Source organism: Mixophyes fleayi, chromosome 2 (assembly GCF_038048845.1).
Source record: "Mixophyes fleayi isolate aMixFle1 chromosome 2, aMixFle1.hap1, whole genome shotgun sequence".
Taxonomy (NCBI): Eukaryota; Metazoa; Chordata; class Amphibia; order Anura; family Limnodynastidae; genus Mixophyes; species Mixophyes fleayi.
Window position 1 is genome coordinate 29,634,033 of NC_134403.1, and position 18,610 is coordinate 29,652,642.

Genomic DNA, 18,610 nt, shown 5'->3' on the forward strand with positions numbered 1-18,610 from the left:
AATATAGGGTATGTGGTAGCATTTGAAGCTATATAGTATATCCAGTTTTTTGTGTGGACGCAGCTTTTTCTGTGCATTTAGTAGGGATCCAAATTTTACCTATACCCAAAAGTGCCACTGCTAGGTAGTTAAGAAGCTGCAACCATATGAGAATACTTGGTAAATACCTACTATAGTCACTATACATGTACACTCAAGGGTAACTCAGATTAAATTAGAATAGCAGAAATATTTATTGAACTATTACAGACAAAATGAGTTACTTGGTAAAACTGCAGAAATAAGAGACATTAGGGATACTGGTAAATAAAAAAGAGGGGGCCTTTCTTACAAAGATACTGGATATCAGAGATAAGGGGTAACTTGGGAAAAAATAAAGTAAGTAATATAGTACTAATGAGTCTATCACTGCAGTAGTAAGAAGTATAAATCACTGCTTGTCTTGTTGTCAATACAGGGAGCTGATACACTGTGCCATGTAGTAACCTGAGCCAGTCAGACAGCTCAGTGCACCCTCCCCATTACTGCCCCCCTCCCTCCTTCATACACCAGCACTGTGTATAGTGCACAGCAGTGTGTGAGACTACACCATTGTGTGCCCTCCTCCTCATACACCAGCACTGTGTATAGTGTACAGCAGGGTGTGAGACCATTGTGTGCCCTCCTCCTCACACACCCGCACTGTGTATAGTGTACAGCAGGGTGTGAGACCATTGTGTGCCCTCCTCCTCATACACCAGCACTGTGTATAGTGCAAAGCAGTGTGTGAGACTACACCATTGTGTGCCCTCCTCCTCACACACCCGCACTGTGTATAGTGCACAGCAGGGTGTGAGACCGTTGTGTGCCCTCCTCCTCCTCACACACCTCAGTGTGACAGGGCACCGCCTCCCTCCGGCCCGGAGCCTGAGCTCAGACACACGAGGGGTAAGAATGAGGGGGTGACACCGGAGACTCACAGCAGCAGCAGCCATGGCCATTGCTCACATCGCCACCGAGTATGTCTTCTCGGACTTCCTGCTCAAAGATCCGCCCGAATCCAAATACAAAGGGCTGCGGCTGGAGCTGGCGGTGGACAAGATCGTGTCCTGTATCGCGGTGGGGCTGCCCCTGCTGCTCATATCGCTGGCCTTCGCCCAGGAGATCAGCATGGGTGAGTGACATCAGCTGTGCCCAGCAGGCACAAAAGAGGGTCTGTCTAGCCAGGTGCCAGTGGGGATACTCTGCAGGCACAAAGGAGGGTCTGCCCAGGTGCAAGTGGGGATAGTCTGCAGGCACAAAGGAGGGTCTGCCCAGGTGCCAGTGGGGATACTCTGCAGACACAAAGGAGGGTCTGCCCAGGTGCCAGTGGGGATAGTCTGCAGGCACAAAGGAGGGTCTGCCCAGGTGCCAGTGGGGATGCTCTGCAGGCACAAAGGAGGGTCTGCCCAGGTGCCAGTGGGGATACTCTGCAGGCACAAAGGAGGGTCTGCCCAGGTGCCAGTGGGGATACGCTGCAGGCACAAAGGAGGGTCTGTCTGCCCAGGTGCCAGTGGGGATACTCTGCAGACACAAAGGAGGGTCTGCCCAGGTGCACTATGAACGGTGCCAGTGGGGATACTCTGCAGACACAAAGGAGGGTCTGCCCAGGTGCACTATGAACGGTGCCAGTGGGGATACTCTGCAGGCACAAAGGAGGGTCTGCCCACCTGCACTATGAACGGTGCCAGTGGGGATACTTTGCAGACACAAAGGAGGTTCTACCCACCAGCACTATGAACGGTGCCAGTGGGGATACTCTGCAGACACAAAGGAGGGTCTGCCCAGGTGCACTATGAACGGTGCCAGTGGGGATACTCTGCAGACACAAAGGAGGGTCTGCCTAACAGCACTATGAATGGTGCAAGTGGGGATACTCTGCAGACACAAAGGAGGGTCTGCCCACCTGCACTATGAACGGTGCCAGTGGGGATACTCTGCAGACACAAAGGAGGGTCTGCCCACCTGCACTATTAACGGTGCCAGTGGGGATACTCTGCAGACACAAAAGAGGGTCTGCCCACCAGCACTATAAACGGTGCCAGTGGGGATATTCTGCCCAGCAGACACAAAAGAGGTCTGCCCACCAGTACTATAAACGGTGCCAGTGGGGATACTCTGCCCAGCAGACACAAAAGAGGGTCTGCTTTTCTGTGCTATGAACGGTGCCAGGGGGGCACTTTGCCCATCAGGCACATAGGAGGGTTTGCCCACCTGTACTATGAATGGTGCCAGTGGGGCCACTCTGCCCAGCAGAAACAAAGGATGGTCTGGGCTCCTCCCTGTCTGCCCACCTGCAGTGACTATGAACAATGGCAGGGAGCATGGCAGTATTCTCAGTGTGTAATTGACTAGACCAGATTTAGCCAAACAGTGCTGTTCCAACTCTTGCAGAACTACAAATCCCAGGATTCTATATGGGACTTGTAGTTCCACAGCAGCTAATGAGCCAATGTCTGCCTGCCAGCCAGTACCGTAGCCTCTTTCCAAGAAATGATGTGTGTATAATAAAGGATTGACAGATCATTATGTAATCACAGGTGGAAAGTGCAAACAGGTTTACTTTATATTTTAAATACATGGGCAGCTTTCGCAATTGTGTACAGGTGTGTGTGTATGTAGCTAGTAGTTACATTGGTTTCACAGCCCTTTAACATTTATCAGTATACATCACAGGGAGTAATAGGCAATACAGTGTAGTGATATGCAAATATGAAATGTAAATATATTTACAAATGTAAGTATAAAGCATAAGTCTACTTCATATCTGGACTGTAGGGGCAATTCTTCCAATATTGGCTTTATTATAAATGTGATGTAGTGTGAATAATGTGATAAAGTTGGAATGGCATTGCCCTAATGTTGATAATGTCATTATTGACTGAATATAATTTTTGACATTACAGCAGTTCATTCTTTATGATTCTTCCTTCACCTCTGTTAAGGAGGGCTGATCACCTAAAGTTTCTATGACCGGTAGGCATATCACTATTGAATGCCATGATGACTTCTTATATGTGGAATATTGTACAAGTTACTGTAATTTGCGTTCCCCCCCCCATTATTTGTTTATTACTGATAAGTAGACATTTTATTTACTGTATGTATTGTAGATTGACAATGCTAGTGAGTGAACACATTGCGTCCACATGAGAAATACCTGTTGTAGTCACTATATATGTACACTCACAGGCACCTCAGACAGATTGTAATTTTAATGTGATTTCAATAAAATAGGGATATTTATTGGACAATTACAGGTAAAAATGCAGAAATGTCAGACATAAAGAAGTTAGAGGAATGTCATTGATGATAATGTAGTTATTGACTGAATATAATATAATGACCACTTCTGCATTATTTAGTATTCTGATTTCACTCCTATAAATGATGATCACCTGAAAGTTCTATGACTTCTTATATGTGGAATACTGTACAAGTTAACTGTACATTTTATTTTTCCCTTACATTTCCATGGATTTATGCCAGGCAAAATGGGTGCACAAAACAGACACGGGACAGGAATAGCGATAGGGTACAGATCAAACCCATAATAACATGGGGGTGTATACAAACACTACCTAAAATAGTAACATTAAAATCTTTGTCATGAGGTAACATTTAAAATATGACTGTACTAATACAAGAGTCCCTACAATGAATGGTTTCTGTTGAGAAATATAGTACTACTATTTGATCCATTTCGATAAAGGGGGGGTGAGAAGAATGTGTCCTATATTTCAGTCCTGTGGTCTGTATCTTTTATATTATAATTATTACCATTTATTTATATAGCGCCACTAATTCTGCAGTGTTGTACAGGGAACTCACTCACATCAGTCCCTGCCCCATTGGGGCTCACAGTCTAAATTCCCTAATACACAAACAGACGCAGACACACACACAGAGACACACAGACTAGGGTCAATTTGTTAGCAGCAAATTATCCTGCAAGTATGTTTTTGGAGTGTGGCAGGAAACCTGAGCACCCGGCGGAAACCCACGCAAACACGGGGAGAACATACAAACTCCACATGGATAAGGCCATGGTTGGGAATTGAACTCATGACCCCAGTGCTGTAAGGCAGAAGTGCTAACCACTTAGCCACCGTGCTGCCCACATATCATATTTTATATCATTCAGATCTTTAATTTTAATTTGTGGAATATTAGGGGCTTTCCATGCCTGAGCGATAGCTGTTCTAGACGCTATGAAGATATATCCTATTAAATGTCATGGTTTCGATATACAAGGAGGAAAATGTTGGTGAACAGCCGTGTCTGGATTTAATGGCAATGCCAAGTTTGTGATTTGCTTAATCAGTGCAAACACCTTGCTCCATATGAGTGTGATTATTGAGCAGATGTGCTTTATTTCGAAGCGATTTTAGCCTGGTTAGTATATATGGAGGGCATCTGCGTGGTGGTAAGAGAAACAAAGGCCAGATCTTTGGGGAACATGTGTACCCAAATAATTAAAAAAAATAAATGGGCAGATATTTGGCGTTGGGAAAATGTAAGAGGATTCATGAAATAAATTACAGAGACCACTATCATGTCAGTTTCCCAAATTTAGGTCCAGGATCAGCCAGGCCAGTCACAATAATGAAAGTTGGGGGTTTGTGGGTGCCATATTCTTATTGGCTCTGTAGGGATGATTCTATGAACAGGAGAAGGGTTAGGTTGAAAGGGATGAACTTGGTAGGAATCAGCACGGTGGCCTAGTGGTTAGCACTTCTGCCTCACAGCACTGGGGTCATGAGTTCGATTCTCAACCATGGCTTAATTTGTGTTGAGTTTGTATGTTCTCTCTGTGTTTGCGTGGGTTTCCTCCGGGTGCTCCGGTTTCTTCCCACAATCCAAAAACATACTGGTAGGTTAATTGGCTGCTATAAAATTGACCCTAGTCTGTGTGTATGTTAGGGAATTTAGACTGTAAGCTCTATTGGGGCAGGGACTGATGTGAGTGAGTTCTCTGTACAGCGCTGTGGAATTAGTGGCGCTATATAAATAAATGATGATGATGAATCCAAATAAGGTCTGTTGCAGGGATTTGAGACAGTGAAGTCTACCCAAGGTTTTTTACTAGGCTGCAAAATAAACAATTTGTAGAGCTCATGCCATATGGTAGTTTTCTAAATTGGGAAGTGCTAATCCCTCAAGCATCTTTGGTAAATATAGGAGGCCTCTGGTCATACAAAGGGGTTAGTTCTTCCAAATAAAGGAAGAGAAATTTGAGTAAGTTTTGGGAAAAACAGCATTAGCGGATAAGTCGCAGTACTGAACAGGTGCAATATTGGCAGAATTATCATTTCAATCGCCTTTATGCGACCCAACCATGATACATCATAATTATGCCATGCCTTAAATACATCTTTAATCTGGGAAATTAGTGGGACAAAATTTAAAACATATATATGTCTGCAATAATCAACCCTTATTCAAAAGGGTTGTACCTTGCCCTTAATCTCAATAATACATTTAATCAAAGAAAGAGACTCCTATCTGTAATAACATATCAGCAGGTATTTTAAACAAGCGTTACAAGCTATAACAAACAAATCTGACAAAGCATTAAGGAGCTGGGGGTGAAGACTCGATAGGTCGTGTCGTCTATCATTGCGCTAAAGGATGTTCAAATCTTCCCAGGTTCTTCACAGGATTTAATCCTTTGAGGTGTTTGTGTCTTGGCAGCCTGTGTATTCTTTCTGTAACTAATTCATGATCTGACATTTGGGGAATGAGTCTTTTGAGTAGGGCTGTGACATGTGCTTCCAATGTAGAGTTTGACGATATGTCAGGAACGACCCACAGTCTGTGGTTGCTTCAGCATGACCTGTCTTCTAGGTCTGTCAGGTACGATACAATACCTGACAGACCTAGAAGCCTCTAATGCCTCATGTGCAGTTATTAGACCATTATGTGAGGACTCCAACTTGGTTTGCACAGGATTAGTTCAGTGCGGTCTACCGGTTCAGCAGTTAAACTTAGTGATATCCAAATATACGTTAATATATCCACTTTTAGGGCTGTTAATATGGTTTACTGTGAGCCAATCGCAAGGATTTAAATACATGAGTAATGCTGCGTGCACTACTGTTAGGTGCATGCAGCTCCCCCTTCATGAGCAGAGCAGTGTGAAATGGGGCATACCTCCCAACTCTTCCTGTAGTCGGGACAAAGTCCTGACTGAGTGGGTCAGTCCCCAAACTCAGGACTGCCCCACCAGAATCAGGACAGTTGGCAGAATGTCCTGCTCTCTCCTACCTGTTCTTCCTGCTTTCAATACTTGTTGCTGCTGCTCGTGTCCTAAGCTCAGTTGTGCTTGTCTGGATCCTGGAACGTTGGGTCCCTGTTTGGAAATAGAATAGGTACATGAGATATAGAAATACCAGCAATGAGTGAACACAGTAGGCCTCCCTGCCTCTATGCAGTCCGATATTAAATCAAAACAACTCATGTTTTATTATTAGTGCCCCTTTTTTGTAACCAGCCCGACTGTAAAATAATTTTATTCTCCTTTAATAAAAAGACCTATTTCCTCCAAACAACTTCAACATTAATTGTAATCACATTTATTAAATAAACCTATTTCCTACCATACGTTAAATAACTTGCATTCACTTTTAAGAAATAGCAATCCTTTTTCCCAAACTCTGCCACACATTTAATTAATAGCGCCCAAACCACCCCAACATTAAATGAATCATCCCACCCTACATTAATAAGTCTGCACCAACCCCACTATTAAATTAAATTGCCCCACCATCACCCCACAAACAAAATAACACCCATTAATTAGACACCACCTACATCACACATTACATTGCCACAAACTTCTTGTGCCATCACACACACACTACATTGCCACAAACCTCTTGTGCCATCACACACACATTACATTGCCACAAACCTCTTGTGCCATCACACACACACTACATTGCCACAAGCCCCCTGTGCCATCACACACACACATTACATTGTCACAAACCTCTTGTGCCATCACACACACACTACATTGCCACAAGCCCCCTGTGCCATCACACACATTACATTGCCACAAGCCCCCTGTGCCATCACACACACACACTACATTGCCACAAGCCCCCTGTGCCATCACACACACACTACACTGCCACAAGCCCCCTTGTCAACACACAGACACACACTGACATCAAAACCCACACACACATCAGCACCTCTCACTTACCTGTAGGTGCACTTCTGCTGCATCGCTCCTCACTGCTGAAACAGGAAGTGAAGTGAGCACTTCCTGTCTGAGGCCAATCAGCAACAGACAGCCTCACGATTGGCTGCCTGTTGCTGCCACTGACCACCAATGATTTGATTGTCGCACCCCCCCCACTCTTGTGGGCCCCACCACTCACTAGACCATGGGCCCCGCCTCTTCCTAGACCGTGGGCCCCGCCTCTCCCTAGACTGTGGCCCCCCACCTCTCCCTAGACTGTGGGCCTCTCCCTAGACTGTGGCCCCCACCTCTCCCTAGACTGTGGGCCTCTCCCTAGACTGTGGGCCCCCCCTCTCCCTAGACTGTGAGCCCCCCCATTTCCCTAGAATGTGCCGCCCCCTCCCCCCCCCCCCTCCTAGACTGTGAGCTCTCATTGGCAGGGTCCTCTCTACCCTATGTCTCATGTCTGTCTACTTCATATGTCCCTGATGCTGAATTTTATGCTGTTTATTTACTGACACGCATGGAATTCAAACTGCTGTCCTTGTTACCTGTAACTGTTAGCTCATTACTATCCATGTGTGTATTATGATGCTTAATTATATTCATGTGTCTATTATCATGTTTATATGATTCATGTATGGTATATCGATAATTGTCAGGTGCTACAGAATCTGTGACATTTCACAATTTTTAAAGCCTGCACTAAACACTTGTCAGGATGGACCTTTATATACTACAGTATACCTATTGCATTGTAGACTGAAATTCGTCCCATTATTATCCATATTATTTTGCTTCTTTAATGCTGCTGTACAAGGAAATCATTTTTCAAGATCATAAAGTCTGACATAGTCGGGTAGATTCAATTAGCCGCGTGTCAGTTTGGCATCTGGTTTGCATCATACCATAATTATTTTTTGCTATAACCAAAGGTATTGTGGTAGATCATACATTCATAAGCCACGTATATGATACACAGCTCTCCAAGCAGACCACATGTTTGCAGAGTAGCATTGGATTGTGAAGGGCACAATGTAATTGGACATTCTACGTGTATATATATTCCACCCAGCATTATAACATCATACTATGTGGCTGAATAAAACCCAGGAGAGCAGGGAGCTAATGTACCTTAAAAAAAATTACTGTTGGTGACTAACTAGTGTTTCTGTAGATGCCAATTTATGCTAATCTTTCCATATTTAGCAACTTTTCTATTTTGCCCTCTGAGGGAACCCAGAGGGATAGTAAAACTCAACTTCAGGGGGTGGTGGGGCGTCCCGAATTGTGTTATTTTAAGTCCATGATGCAATGCTTCTGTTGATGGGGACAATATGCAGCGATTCGTGGCGAATCACATCATGGAGGAGGCCCCCATCTCACTCGCTTCACTTGGATGAGGAAGACTCTCCTGCGAGTCCGGGAGACCTACCCGGAATTCGTGAGTCTCCTGGACATTCTTGGAGAGTGAGCAAGTGTGATCTTCCCTGGTTCCTTAGTGGATTCCAAACTTTTTCAGTTCAAGGCACCCTTAAGGTCTCAAAGTTTTACAAGGCACCCCTAAGCCAAAATAATTACCAAGTAGTACCCCGCTTGAGATCTCCAAGGCACCCCAGGGAGCCTAGGCGGACAGTTTGAGAACCTCTGTTAATATAATTAGCCACCAAAACCATCATACATGCTCTCATCATCTCCCGCCTTGACTACTGCAACCTTCTCCTTACTGGCCTCCCCCTCTCCCACCTCGCCCCCCTTCGCTCTGTTCTTAATGCGGCCGCCCGACTCATCTTTCTCTCACGCCGCTCCTCCTCCGCCTCCCCTCTCTACCGTGCCTTACACTGGCTCCCCTTCCCCTACAGGATCCTTTTCAAGCTCCTCACCACCACTTACAAAGCCCTCTCCCAGTCTACTGCCCCCTACATCTCCAACCTCCTCACCATTCACACCCCTGCCCGCTCCCTGCGCTCGGCCAACGACCGTCGCCTCTCCTCTACTCTGATCACATCTTCCCACTCCAGAATCCAAGACTTCTCCCGAGCTGCTCCCCTCCACTGGAACGACCTCCCTCGCTCCATCCGTCTCTCACCCAGTCTGTGCTCCTTCAAACGGGCACTCAAAACTCACCTGTTCCTCAAAGCCTACCAACAATCCACTTAACCCTTACCTCGTTGCACCTTCGCAAACATCCTTCTCTTGTTCTCCCCTCTCTCCACCAGCCCCACCCTTCTCTCCCTTACTTTAATGGCTCCCTCCTGTACCTGTTTGTCCACCCTCCCTTAGGATGTGAGCTCGTATGAGCAGGGCCCCTCTCCCCTCCTGTCTCCATACCTGTTCTTCTACTCCATCTTCACTCATATGTCTGCCCGGAGTTCTGAAGTATTGGTACTTTGTGTTTATTGCTGTGTACTATGTCACCCTGTATGGTCTCCTGTTTGTATTATGTACGGCGCTGCGGAAACCTTGTGGCGCCTAACAAATAAATGATAATAATAATAATAATAATAATGCTTTCGGTTTGGAGAGACTGAAAGCCGCAAGTCATACTGGCTAAGGAGGACGTAACCTAATTGGATGATCACTTGATGCTCACAACCAATCATATGCAATCCCCTCGGACATCTCTCGGACATCTCCTGCTCTATTAGTGTTCCCCTGGCTAATGGTGTTAAGTGCTGTGATCGCCTGAGGGGCAGACCAACCCTTTTAAAATATCCTGCTGGCTTCTAGATTTGCCTGACTTTCCTGATTCCATTTCTCACCCCTGTCATAGCACCAACTTTGCATATTCACACTAAGCAGCTTTATAAAATATGTCTCTGACCGGCTGATGGTCCGAAGCCATTACAATGCAGTGATGAATTTTCCTGCTGCTTTGGCTGAGTCAGAGCTTTATGCTGACACTTCTGATGCCAGACTGGATTGGAAGATGACTGAATGGGAAATTTATTTATGGCAGGGGGGCCTTGGGGGTCTTCGTTAGGTCCCCTGAATGACTCTTGCTCTCCTGTGAGCTCAGTTGTCAGATTTGCTGTAACTGATTCTTGTCTCAGTGAGCACCACACAATTGCAGCCAAGTGACGGTAATACAATGCTACAGTGGGGTATTTGATGACTAAGTAACTCCTTGCATTGTACAGCTCTGACACTCCTCAGCACTCTCCAATCTCGCTCCCGTTACTGTTTGTTTACTGAATAACAGCTGCTGTTCTGTAGCACGTGGTTTGTGACCCTGAACCTCACACTGAAGGATTCAGAGACGTTGACAGCGCAGACATACAGCATAATAAAATATAACGAAAGTCTGATCCTATCTTGTAAGTTCAAATGTAGGTGCAGATTATACCATGAGAAAGCCTCTTTGTGGACATATTCTTCTGAATTAGATATAATAAACCTACCTTACTAGCATTCCTGTTTATATAAACTCTGTGGGCCTGATTCATTAAGCCAAGTAAGGCAAAAAAAAGAGTACGTTTTCTCCTGGACAAAACCATGTTACAATGCAAGGGGTGCAAATTCGTTTTTTATTTTGCACATAAGTTAAATACTGACTGTTTTTTCATGTAGCACACAAATACCTGATAGCTTTATTTTTACACTGACATTAAAAGTTGATCTAGGACATGCCCTATCCCGACTATAAATCTGTCCTCGCATTTTAAATTTACCGCCTCCTCCCTCCAATGCAACATGGTTTTGCCAAGGTTCAAAGTTACTCATTTTTTGTGGTTTACTTTCCTTATTGACTCAGGCCCTGTGTGTCTAATGGTACATACATTTGCATAGGATTGTAGAGTTTGTTTTTTTTACGATTGCTACAAGTTACTTCAGTAAGTACCGGCAGTATGCCCAAACTGTACTTAACGGTGTACTTATCACAGAATATCTTCTAACACCCAGTTTACCATTAAAAGGTCGCCAGGCACAGCTGAGCAACGCTCAACTCCCTGGCGATACTGACTGGCAGCGATGAGCGGATTCTTACCACTTGCCAGGCCAATGCCTGGCAAGAGTCTTTCTGCACATGCACGAGTCGGCTAGCGCATGCACACTGGAACTGGAGGCCTGTTTGTTTAAAAACAGAACAATAAAGTAAAAAATAATAAATTGTACAAAAATAGAGAAAAAAACAACTTTATTTAAATAAAAAAAGGATATTGCCATCCTGAGATGGCGATATCAATAGGAGGGCAGTCCTGGCGATAGCTCTTCTGTTTTCATCAGATGTAAGACTTTTCTCCGTATGATAAATAGACCCCTTTAAGCACTATAACACGTTAAACGGGCATCTACCGTCCACAGTTAGCGCACACTTTTTGTGTTTCCGATTCTCCTAGTCATCCCGCCCTATACTGACCAGGTTGGGGTTGGCTACACATTCTGCTGTGGTTCTCCCTTTCTTATTGTGCCGAGCCTCAGATTGCCTGGTGATGGTTGCCCCATTTTGGGGAGGACAACCACACTCTTTATCCGCCTGCATTAGCAGTGACTAGCCCAGACTATAGCTCTTGTGCTGAATAATCAATTTAGTGGGAGGCCACGCTTTTGTAAAACCATTTTATTAATTCATATTGATGGTTATTTCCACCACATCAAGATACGCCCGAATTGTGAGCTGCATGTGTCTTGAGAGACACTTGTGTTTGAACAGTAAAATTGTGGCCTAGTCAAAATCAGGACCATTGCTTGAAACGACTCCAATTTTAGCAAAGGGGATGGAGATTTGGGCTATTTCCTACATGGAGGAAACTGGTCAGAATGAGTAGCTTGTCCACTGTAATGATCCTCACTAAAGCTGGGTAACACACTACAGAAATTTCGACCAACTTTTTATGCCGAGCGATTTTACATGCGATCGATGGTCCGGTCGCTCGGTCCATGGACTGCATACACACTAGCCTTGTTTAGGACGATAAAGGGAAGAGCGGACGTCCCTTTAGCGACTTTTTACAGCCATGTTGTCGTGAGCAATGACTGTAATTTCGTACTCGCTGTTGTGGATCGGTCGGAAGTTTATACACACTACACAGCGGAAACGAGATTGGAACGAAAATATTAAACGGTACAACCAACCACATAAGCGATAATCGTCCATTTGTGCAGACTTTCGACCATCGTGTCAATACACAAACTGATCCAACTTTTGAACGAGCGGTCGTATGTCAGCTGTTTGAGCCGATTATTGGACGAAAGCAGTGTAGTGTGTACCCAGCTTTAGGTTGTAATCTCCCATATTAATTCATTGGAAGTCGGGTATTTCCCATTTGTTGTTTTTGTATTGTTACATTAAGTTAAACCTCACTTGCTTGCGTTCTACACTTATGTAATCATCATTGACAAAATATTTATAGAATGTGTTCTTTTGTCTAATTGCAATTAGTGCATGCAGCATAAGTAGGTGGAATCTACACATCCAGTTCCAAATTTACAATTTAAAGTAGTTAAACCCCAGTGCAATTATTATATATATATATTAATTCTTATTTACGGTCATCTGCACCTATTGTATCTGTTGCCCTTCCCTTCTTGACGCAGGTTTTCTATGACCGCATGAATAACTCTAATGTTCAGGAAGACAGACGGAAAAATACAGAAACATTACAGCATCAATGAAATGAATGGGTCTTTTCGAAATCAAAGCCACAGTCAGATGTAATGTGCCTATTGTCTGACATTAAGTGACCTTGGCTTATGTTGATTCATCACTGCAATTATTCTAAGAGGCTTTTCAAGATGTCCAATTTGTTTATCACATGTTTCCTTCTTTTCTGCTAATTTATGCTAAGATATAGTAAACTAAATACGCAAACATTTAAATTAAGATTGAAAAGTGGAGACGCGCCTCATTTTCTGTTTGTAGTCCGTAAAAACCTTATTTATCCTGTTTTCAGAAGTGCTTGCTTTTTAAACAGACTGCACCATCTAGGCAGTATAATAAATAGCAATGCATCAGTCATTTCTAATAGAATTAATATGACTATAAAGTTTTGCCAATCAGATGTCCTTTTACCCTAGTCTTTGACCTTCTGCTCCTCGCTCACCACTAACGTTGTGCTCTGTGTCCCTGTAGTCCACTAATAACTCCTGATATATTATTTCTGCACACTGCTGTTGAACTCTGGGGGTGCTACAATCACAGAACAGTAAATCCACAGTGTAATAAAGCACGATTTTAGCAGAAGTAGGGAATAGGTACACAAAGGAGGAAAAGTTTCTGGAGGTTGTCAGGTATACAAGGTATCTCTGCGATTATAAAGGGTGAGGGTGGCTTTTATTTCAAACAAAAAAAAGGTAACCATACAGACTGGACATATTACAGTGTGTGGCTAGCTTGAAGGGACTGTCCAGTTTTAGCCAACCATTCCTAGTTAGGTACCTCTTCTGTGGGATATTCCTTGCACACAATTTGTGCCACATGTGGTCTGACCACAGTCAAAGGAGAGATCTGTCAGTCCTAATGATTTAAACCTGTGGTAGCTACTCAAGCAGCCAGGGTGGGTCTTGCGTGGGGGGTATGTATTATGGATTGGTTGTAGCTTGTGTCCAATCAAGATCCACATGCACTAAACACTGACTTTGTGGGAAAATTAAACTGCATTAAGCTGTGCTAAAAACTCATCCTGTCCCTGCTGTCCACAAGACCGGACCAGTGTTTTATCGCAAGTTACGTCTGAGGTTACAGCAGGAGCTACAGTTGACTTGCAGACCTGATCTAGGTTCTAGGAAGAAAAGGGTTAAGGATTAATGGTTGGTTTGTGCCTTAATTGTACATGTGCAGAACAACGTTTGTTCAGAAATCAAGCATATTGTGGCTGATGCAGAGGGGGATGTACGCCAGTTTGTGGGGCGTATCTTGCATGTAATCACTCTTTGCATGCCCTGAAAGTGGGCGCACACATATGCACCTATGCAGACTTGTGAAATTCACACTGATGATGATGATGATTTGTTGTACATCAGATGCATGTGCTGCTGATAGGGAGGCGATCACATCTCGAGATGTGTACTGTTCTGCATATGGACAGAAATTCCATTGCTTTTCCTACATTATTTAAAAATACATTTTTAGAGTCATTTATGCCCATTGCACGACCAGCTCTCCATCAGCCCCATGGCATTGGGCCCTCTTTGCTTCAATCTTTTACGTCCATAGAAGCTTTGTGCTGCTGGTCAAGTGAAACAGCCGTCAGCTAGCGTTTTAATTAGATATATGCGGTTCCAAACTGACCTAAAATTGTTATAAACGGCTGAATACGTGAAGAGATTGTACTGAGAATAGAACAAGCTTTGTTTAGGGTCCACCAGGCGGGTTTTTTTTTGGGGGGGGGTACAGTAACTACTGACCGTGTACACCACATAGCTGTCATTAGATGTGTGTGGAGACATTTCACAGATCCACTTGTTCAGGCACCACGCCAAGCACCTTACATTCTAGGCATGGGGCATCCTTACCCACAGACCACACAATGGGTCTCCAAATTAACTGATTGATCTTGCATTGTACATGTTTAAGCAGCTTGAGGTATTGGGGTATTTTATTTTGTTGTTCCAATACTCATTATGCTTTTACAATTTAGGGCTTTGTCATGAACTTTAGTACCGGAGATCACTGTTCTGTTCTGTTGGCAGCTCACTGCAGGTTTGTTACGACGATGGCCACATTTACCACCTGCTTATTGGGGGTAGTTGCATACCGACTTAGGGTGCTATCACATGGGCGCCCTGGATGCCACGTTTAAAGTGGAGCGTGTAATAGCTCTAAATTGAAATAATTCATTTCTGTGAGTAATATGAAGAGGATGTTATACAAGCACTTTAATCGCTCGAGAGGTTTTTAAAACTCCTCCAACAACTTTTTGGATAACTATCCAAAGTGCTCTTCAATGGAAATCCATTGTATCTGAGTGGAGCCATCATATCTGCTTTTTAAGTGCTCATCACAAGCTGTAAAGAGAAGTGATTGCCATTCATGTGTTTGTAATCAGGATTTTCAAAAACAAATCTTTTCTTTGCCAGATGATTGGTGAAAACAGTCCTCTTGGTAGAGTTCAAGGGCCAACTTCATTCTGCCAAAGGTCTTTTATTTTAATTAACTTAATTAGGCACCATCATTCTGCTGAGGTAAAATAAAGTATCACTGCAATGCATCAAACAGCCAAATCACCACTTAATATTGTAGTCTTGTTGTTTTTTTTTTACCATGCAATAACATTTTGAACAAACCTCTCACCTATGGGAATTCTTTATTTTAGTCCACATTATTGAGAATAACTAATATTTGTTAGTACTGGCAGTGAAACTTAGCATCGGATTGAGCATGCTGGGCATTGTAGTCCTACAAGCAGCTTCTACAGGTGTACAGATGAGACACCTTTCTGATGGATTTAAAATGTAAAACTAAAAGATGTATTTATTTATCATGCAACAGCATATTCTGCACTACTTTACAATGAGTATACGTAGCTGCCTAAGTGATATTTATTATTCAAGACTTACTTTTTAGGTGTTTGAAAGGAAATATGACTAAGTGAGGTGTAAAAACATAAAATATGCATTTATTTTTTATTTTTATGGCAGTATTATTGTACTGCAGACCTTAATTCATACTTGCCAACCTTTTTTAAGTTCTTTCCGGGAGATCCCAGGCAGGGGGGTGTGGTTGGAGGGTGGGAGGGGTGGGGCGCGGAGAATTGCATAATTTTGGCCCCGCCCCCGCGACAAAATGCCGTTTTTTTTGCGGGTGGCGGGGCCAAAATGACACGATTCACCGCGAATCGCGTCATTTTTACAGCAAGAGGCCGTTTGCGGGATATTTGCCTGCTCTTCCGGGAGTCTGGGAGATCTACCCGAATTTCGGGAGTCTCTGACAGAGTTGGCAAGTATGCCTTAATTGTCGTGTCTTGTATATTGTAAAGTTATGTATAGAATGAGGGGTTGTTGGGATACATTCTTCTGTTTCCAAAGTTCTATCTGTCTATTGTGTGGGAAGCAATGCCTGGACAATATTAAGAGTAGTGGTCCTAGAGATGATATTATGGTAATGGTGAGGGTCCCGAAGGAGGGAACATCACTTTCTTCCTCCATGAATGGACTAAAAAAAAAACAAAGCAAAAACAGCAGGGCAGTGGTGAATAAAAGGTACTTGTTAATTATTCGGGCACCATGCCCACCTGTCATTCCAGGGTGGATTCGGTTATCTTGCACATGGGTGAGGGGTTTGTGATGATTGGAGTGACAGGTGGGTGGAGTAACATACTGTACATAGGTGGTCTTCATTGATGATTCATTTTCTGGCTCCTGTAACGAGTTATGGGTCGCTAGTGGGGTACAGTCCTTGCAGAATGTTGCTCAGAGTGTTTGCAGTACTGGGCACATATCTACCCTCCCATCTCAACCCTCTTCTCTGAAAGGAGCAGGTGGACTATGAGAATCTGCAGGTAAATGCAAGTATCCCCCACCACCATCGCAAAATACCGGCAATATATACACCAAGATAGCATTGCTCTTTTGCACCCCCTAGAAGTGGCATCCGTATAATTAACAAGTGCAAAATATCACAATTCAGGAGCCAGCCTGTCGCATCTAGAAGCCAGGATAAATGTTTATCTGAATTGAATTGAAATTATTAGTAAAAGTGAGTTGTAGGCATATTAGCTCCCTGACCATGTAATAGGGGAAAGTATTTCCACACCCATAATTCCTCTTTTTATCACTGCCATCTGCTTTCCTCCACTCAGATGAGCACAATTCTGTACTACACGTGTCTATGTATTATTACACTGGACGCTGTAAGCCACTGTGTATGTCTTCCAATACATGTACAGATTTGACAGTCTAAAGCCACGTGTATGTGTGTGTGTTTTCTTTGGGTAGTTGTTGCACGTGTAATTTGCATAACTGCCTGTTATGTAATCGTGACCATCTATATTGCACGCTCCTGAGGTGTGTCTGTGGTTTTCTTTGTGATCATCGCTGCTAATTAATAAACCACAATTCTTCCTTTTGAACATTTCTGTTTTCTGTTGTTTAAATCACTTCAATGTTCTTTACCGACCTTTGTTTCTTGATCAAAAGAAATGTATAGCATTAAGGATGGTTACTTCTTGGATCCCTATTGTATCTGTCTGCACCAGGGTTCACGAGTGTTGTCTTTCCTCTTGTGGTGTGAAAGTGTTCTACTCCTGTTTTCAATCTTTGGACCATAATCATTGATAATCCTTAAGAATACAAGAGCCATTGCCAGAGAGAGTGCAATATAATCCATCCCTGTTATTGCCCCCTGCGACAGTTGTGCAAATCATGACCTCAAAAGTGTGCAAATACACAACTAGATAGTTTACTTTTATGCACAAAAACATTGCGGCTTTCTGACCTTTAAAAACTGTGTATCTGATTGTAGTGCTAGCTGTGCGTCATGCCCTGAGGGTAAGTGCGCATTCCTTCCCCCTTAATGTCAGGGGCAAACGCAGGATTTGTAGAGGGGGGTTTCCACACCACGCCCCCAATGGATGTGACCAGCATGCATGGGGGCGTGGCTATAATTTTAGACAGTGTTTGGCTGCTCTCCAACTCTTCCTATCCCCATAATTTAAATGGTCAATGCTGCGTGCACTACTGTCAGGTGCTGTGTGAAGCGGGAGCAGGGTCCAGCCACCTCAATTATACAGTGCCCCAGGCTTGGAGGGGGGTTTCTATGTACTAGGATTTACATACCTCGGTTTGCCTATGAATGTCTTCTTTTTCATGTGGATGACGGATACAATTTAGACATGCTGTGTGTATTTTGTGTTATGTGGATATTGCGATCTTAGTAATCCTACCTGAACATAGCAATCTACTTATGGTCAACACAGCCTAGATGGAGGGAAGACTTTTGTGTGCAGACCCTTAATAGGAACTTCTCTCCGTCTCCCCCCCCCTTTGAATATAACAAGAACGCTAACATAGTTGGAGATTTCTTTACAAAATTAAAAACACCTGGTCCTAATGTTATTGGGATGTGATTAATGCAAATGTTTACACCTGTATTTCAGATTGGAGTTGCAAAGCAAATATTTGAAAAAGGAATTAATTATGGCAGAGAAAGTTGCACTAGACTAACTATGAATACATGTTGCTTTGCCTGTGACTGTTCCTAGTGTATGACAGTAGATGTTAGATAAGAGGAACTGATAGCCGTAGGCGGTACATGATGGTGTAACCCACAGCCCTGATGCCCTGTCTATTTTCATGTCTGCCTGTCTCAGCGGTTTCTTAGTCACGGATAGTGACCATGGATCTTCCCGACTCGCTGTTCTACTGCTTGTGCTCCGGTTTCCTCCCACCAACCAAAAACATACTGGTAGATTACCTGGCTTCTAAAACTAACCCTAGTGCGTGTGGTAGAAAATGTAGACTGTA

The 18,610-nt window shown here is 43.6% G+C and overlaps 1 protein-coding gene across 2 annotated transcripts in view; it reads left to right on the forward strand.

Annotated features, from left to right (window-relative positions):
- Window positions 1-857: 857 nt before the first annotated feature.
- PANX1 (pannexin 1) overlaps window positions 858-18,610 on the forward strand; it is a 40,568-nt gene continuing 22,815 nt past the window's right edge. For both annotated transcript variants that reach the window (XR_012688571.1, XM_075198740.1), the window contains exon 1: window positions 858-1,153. Coding sequence is in view for 1 of the 2 variants with exons in the window: in XM_075198740.1 (XP_075054841.1) it covers window positions 973-1,153 (181 nt within the window). In the remaining variant the exon portion in view is untranslated. The remainder of the gene's footprint in view (window positions 1,154-18,610) is intronic.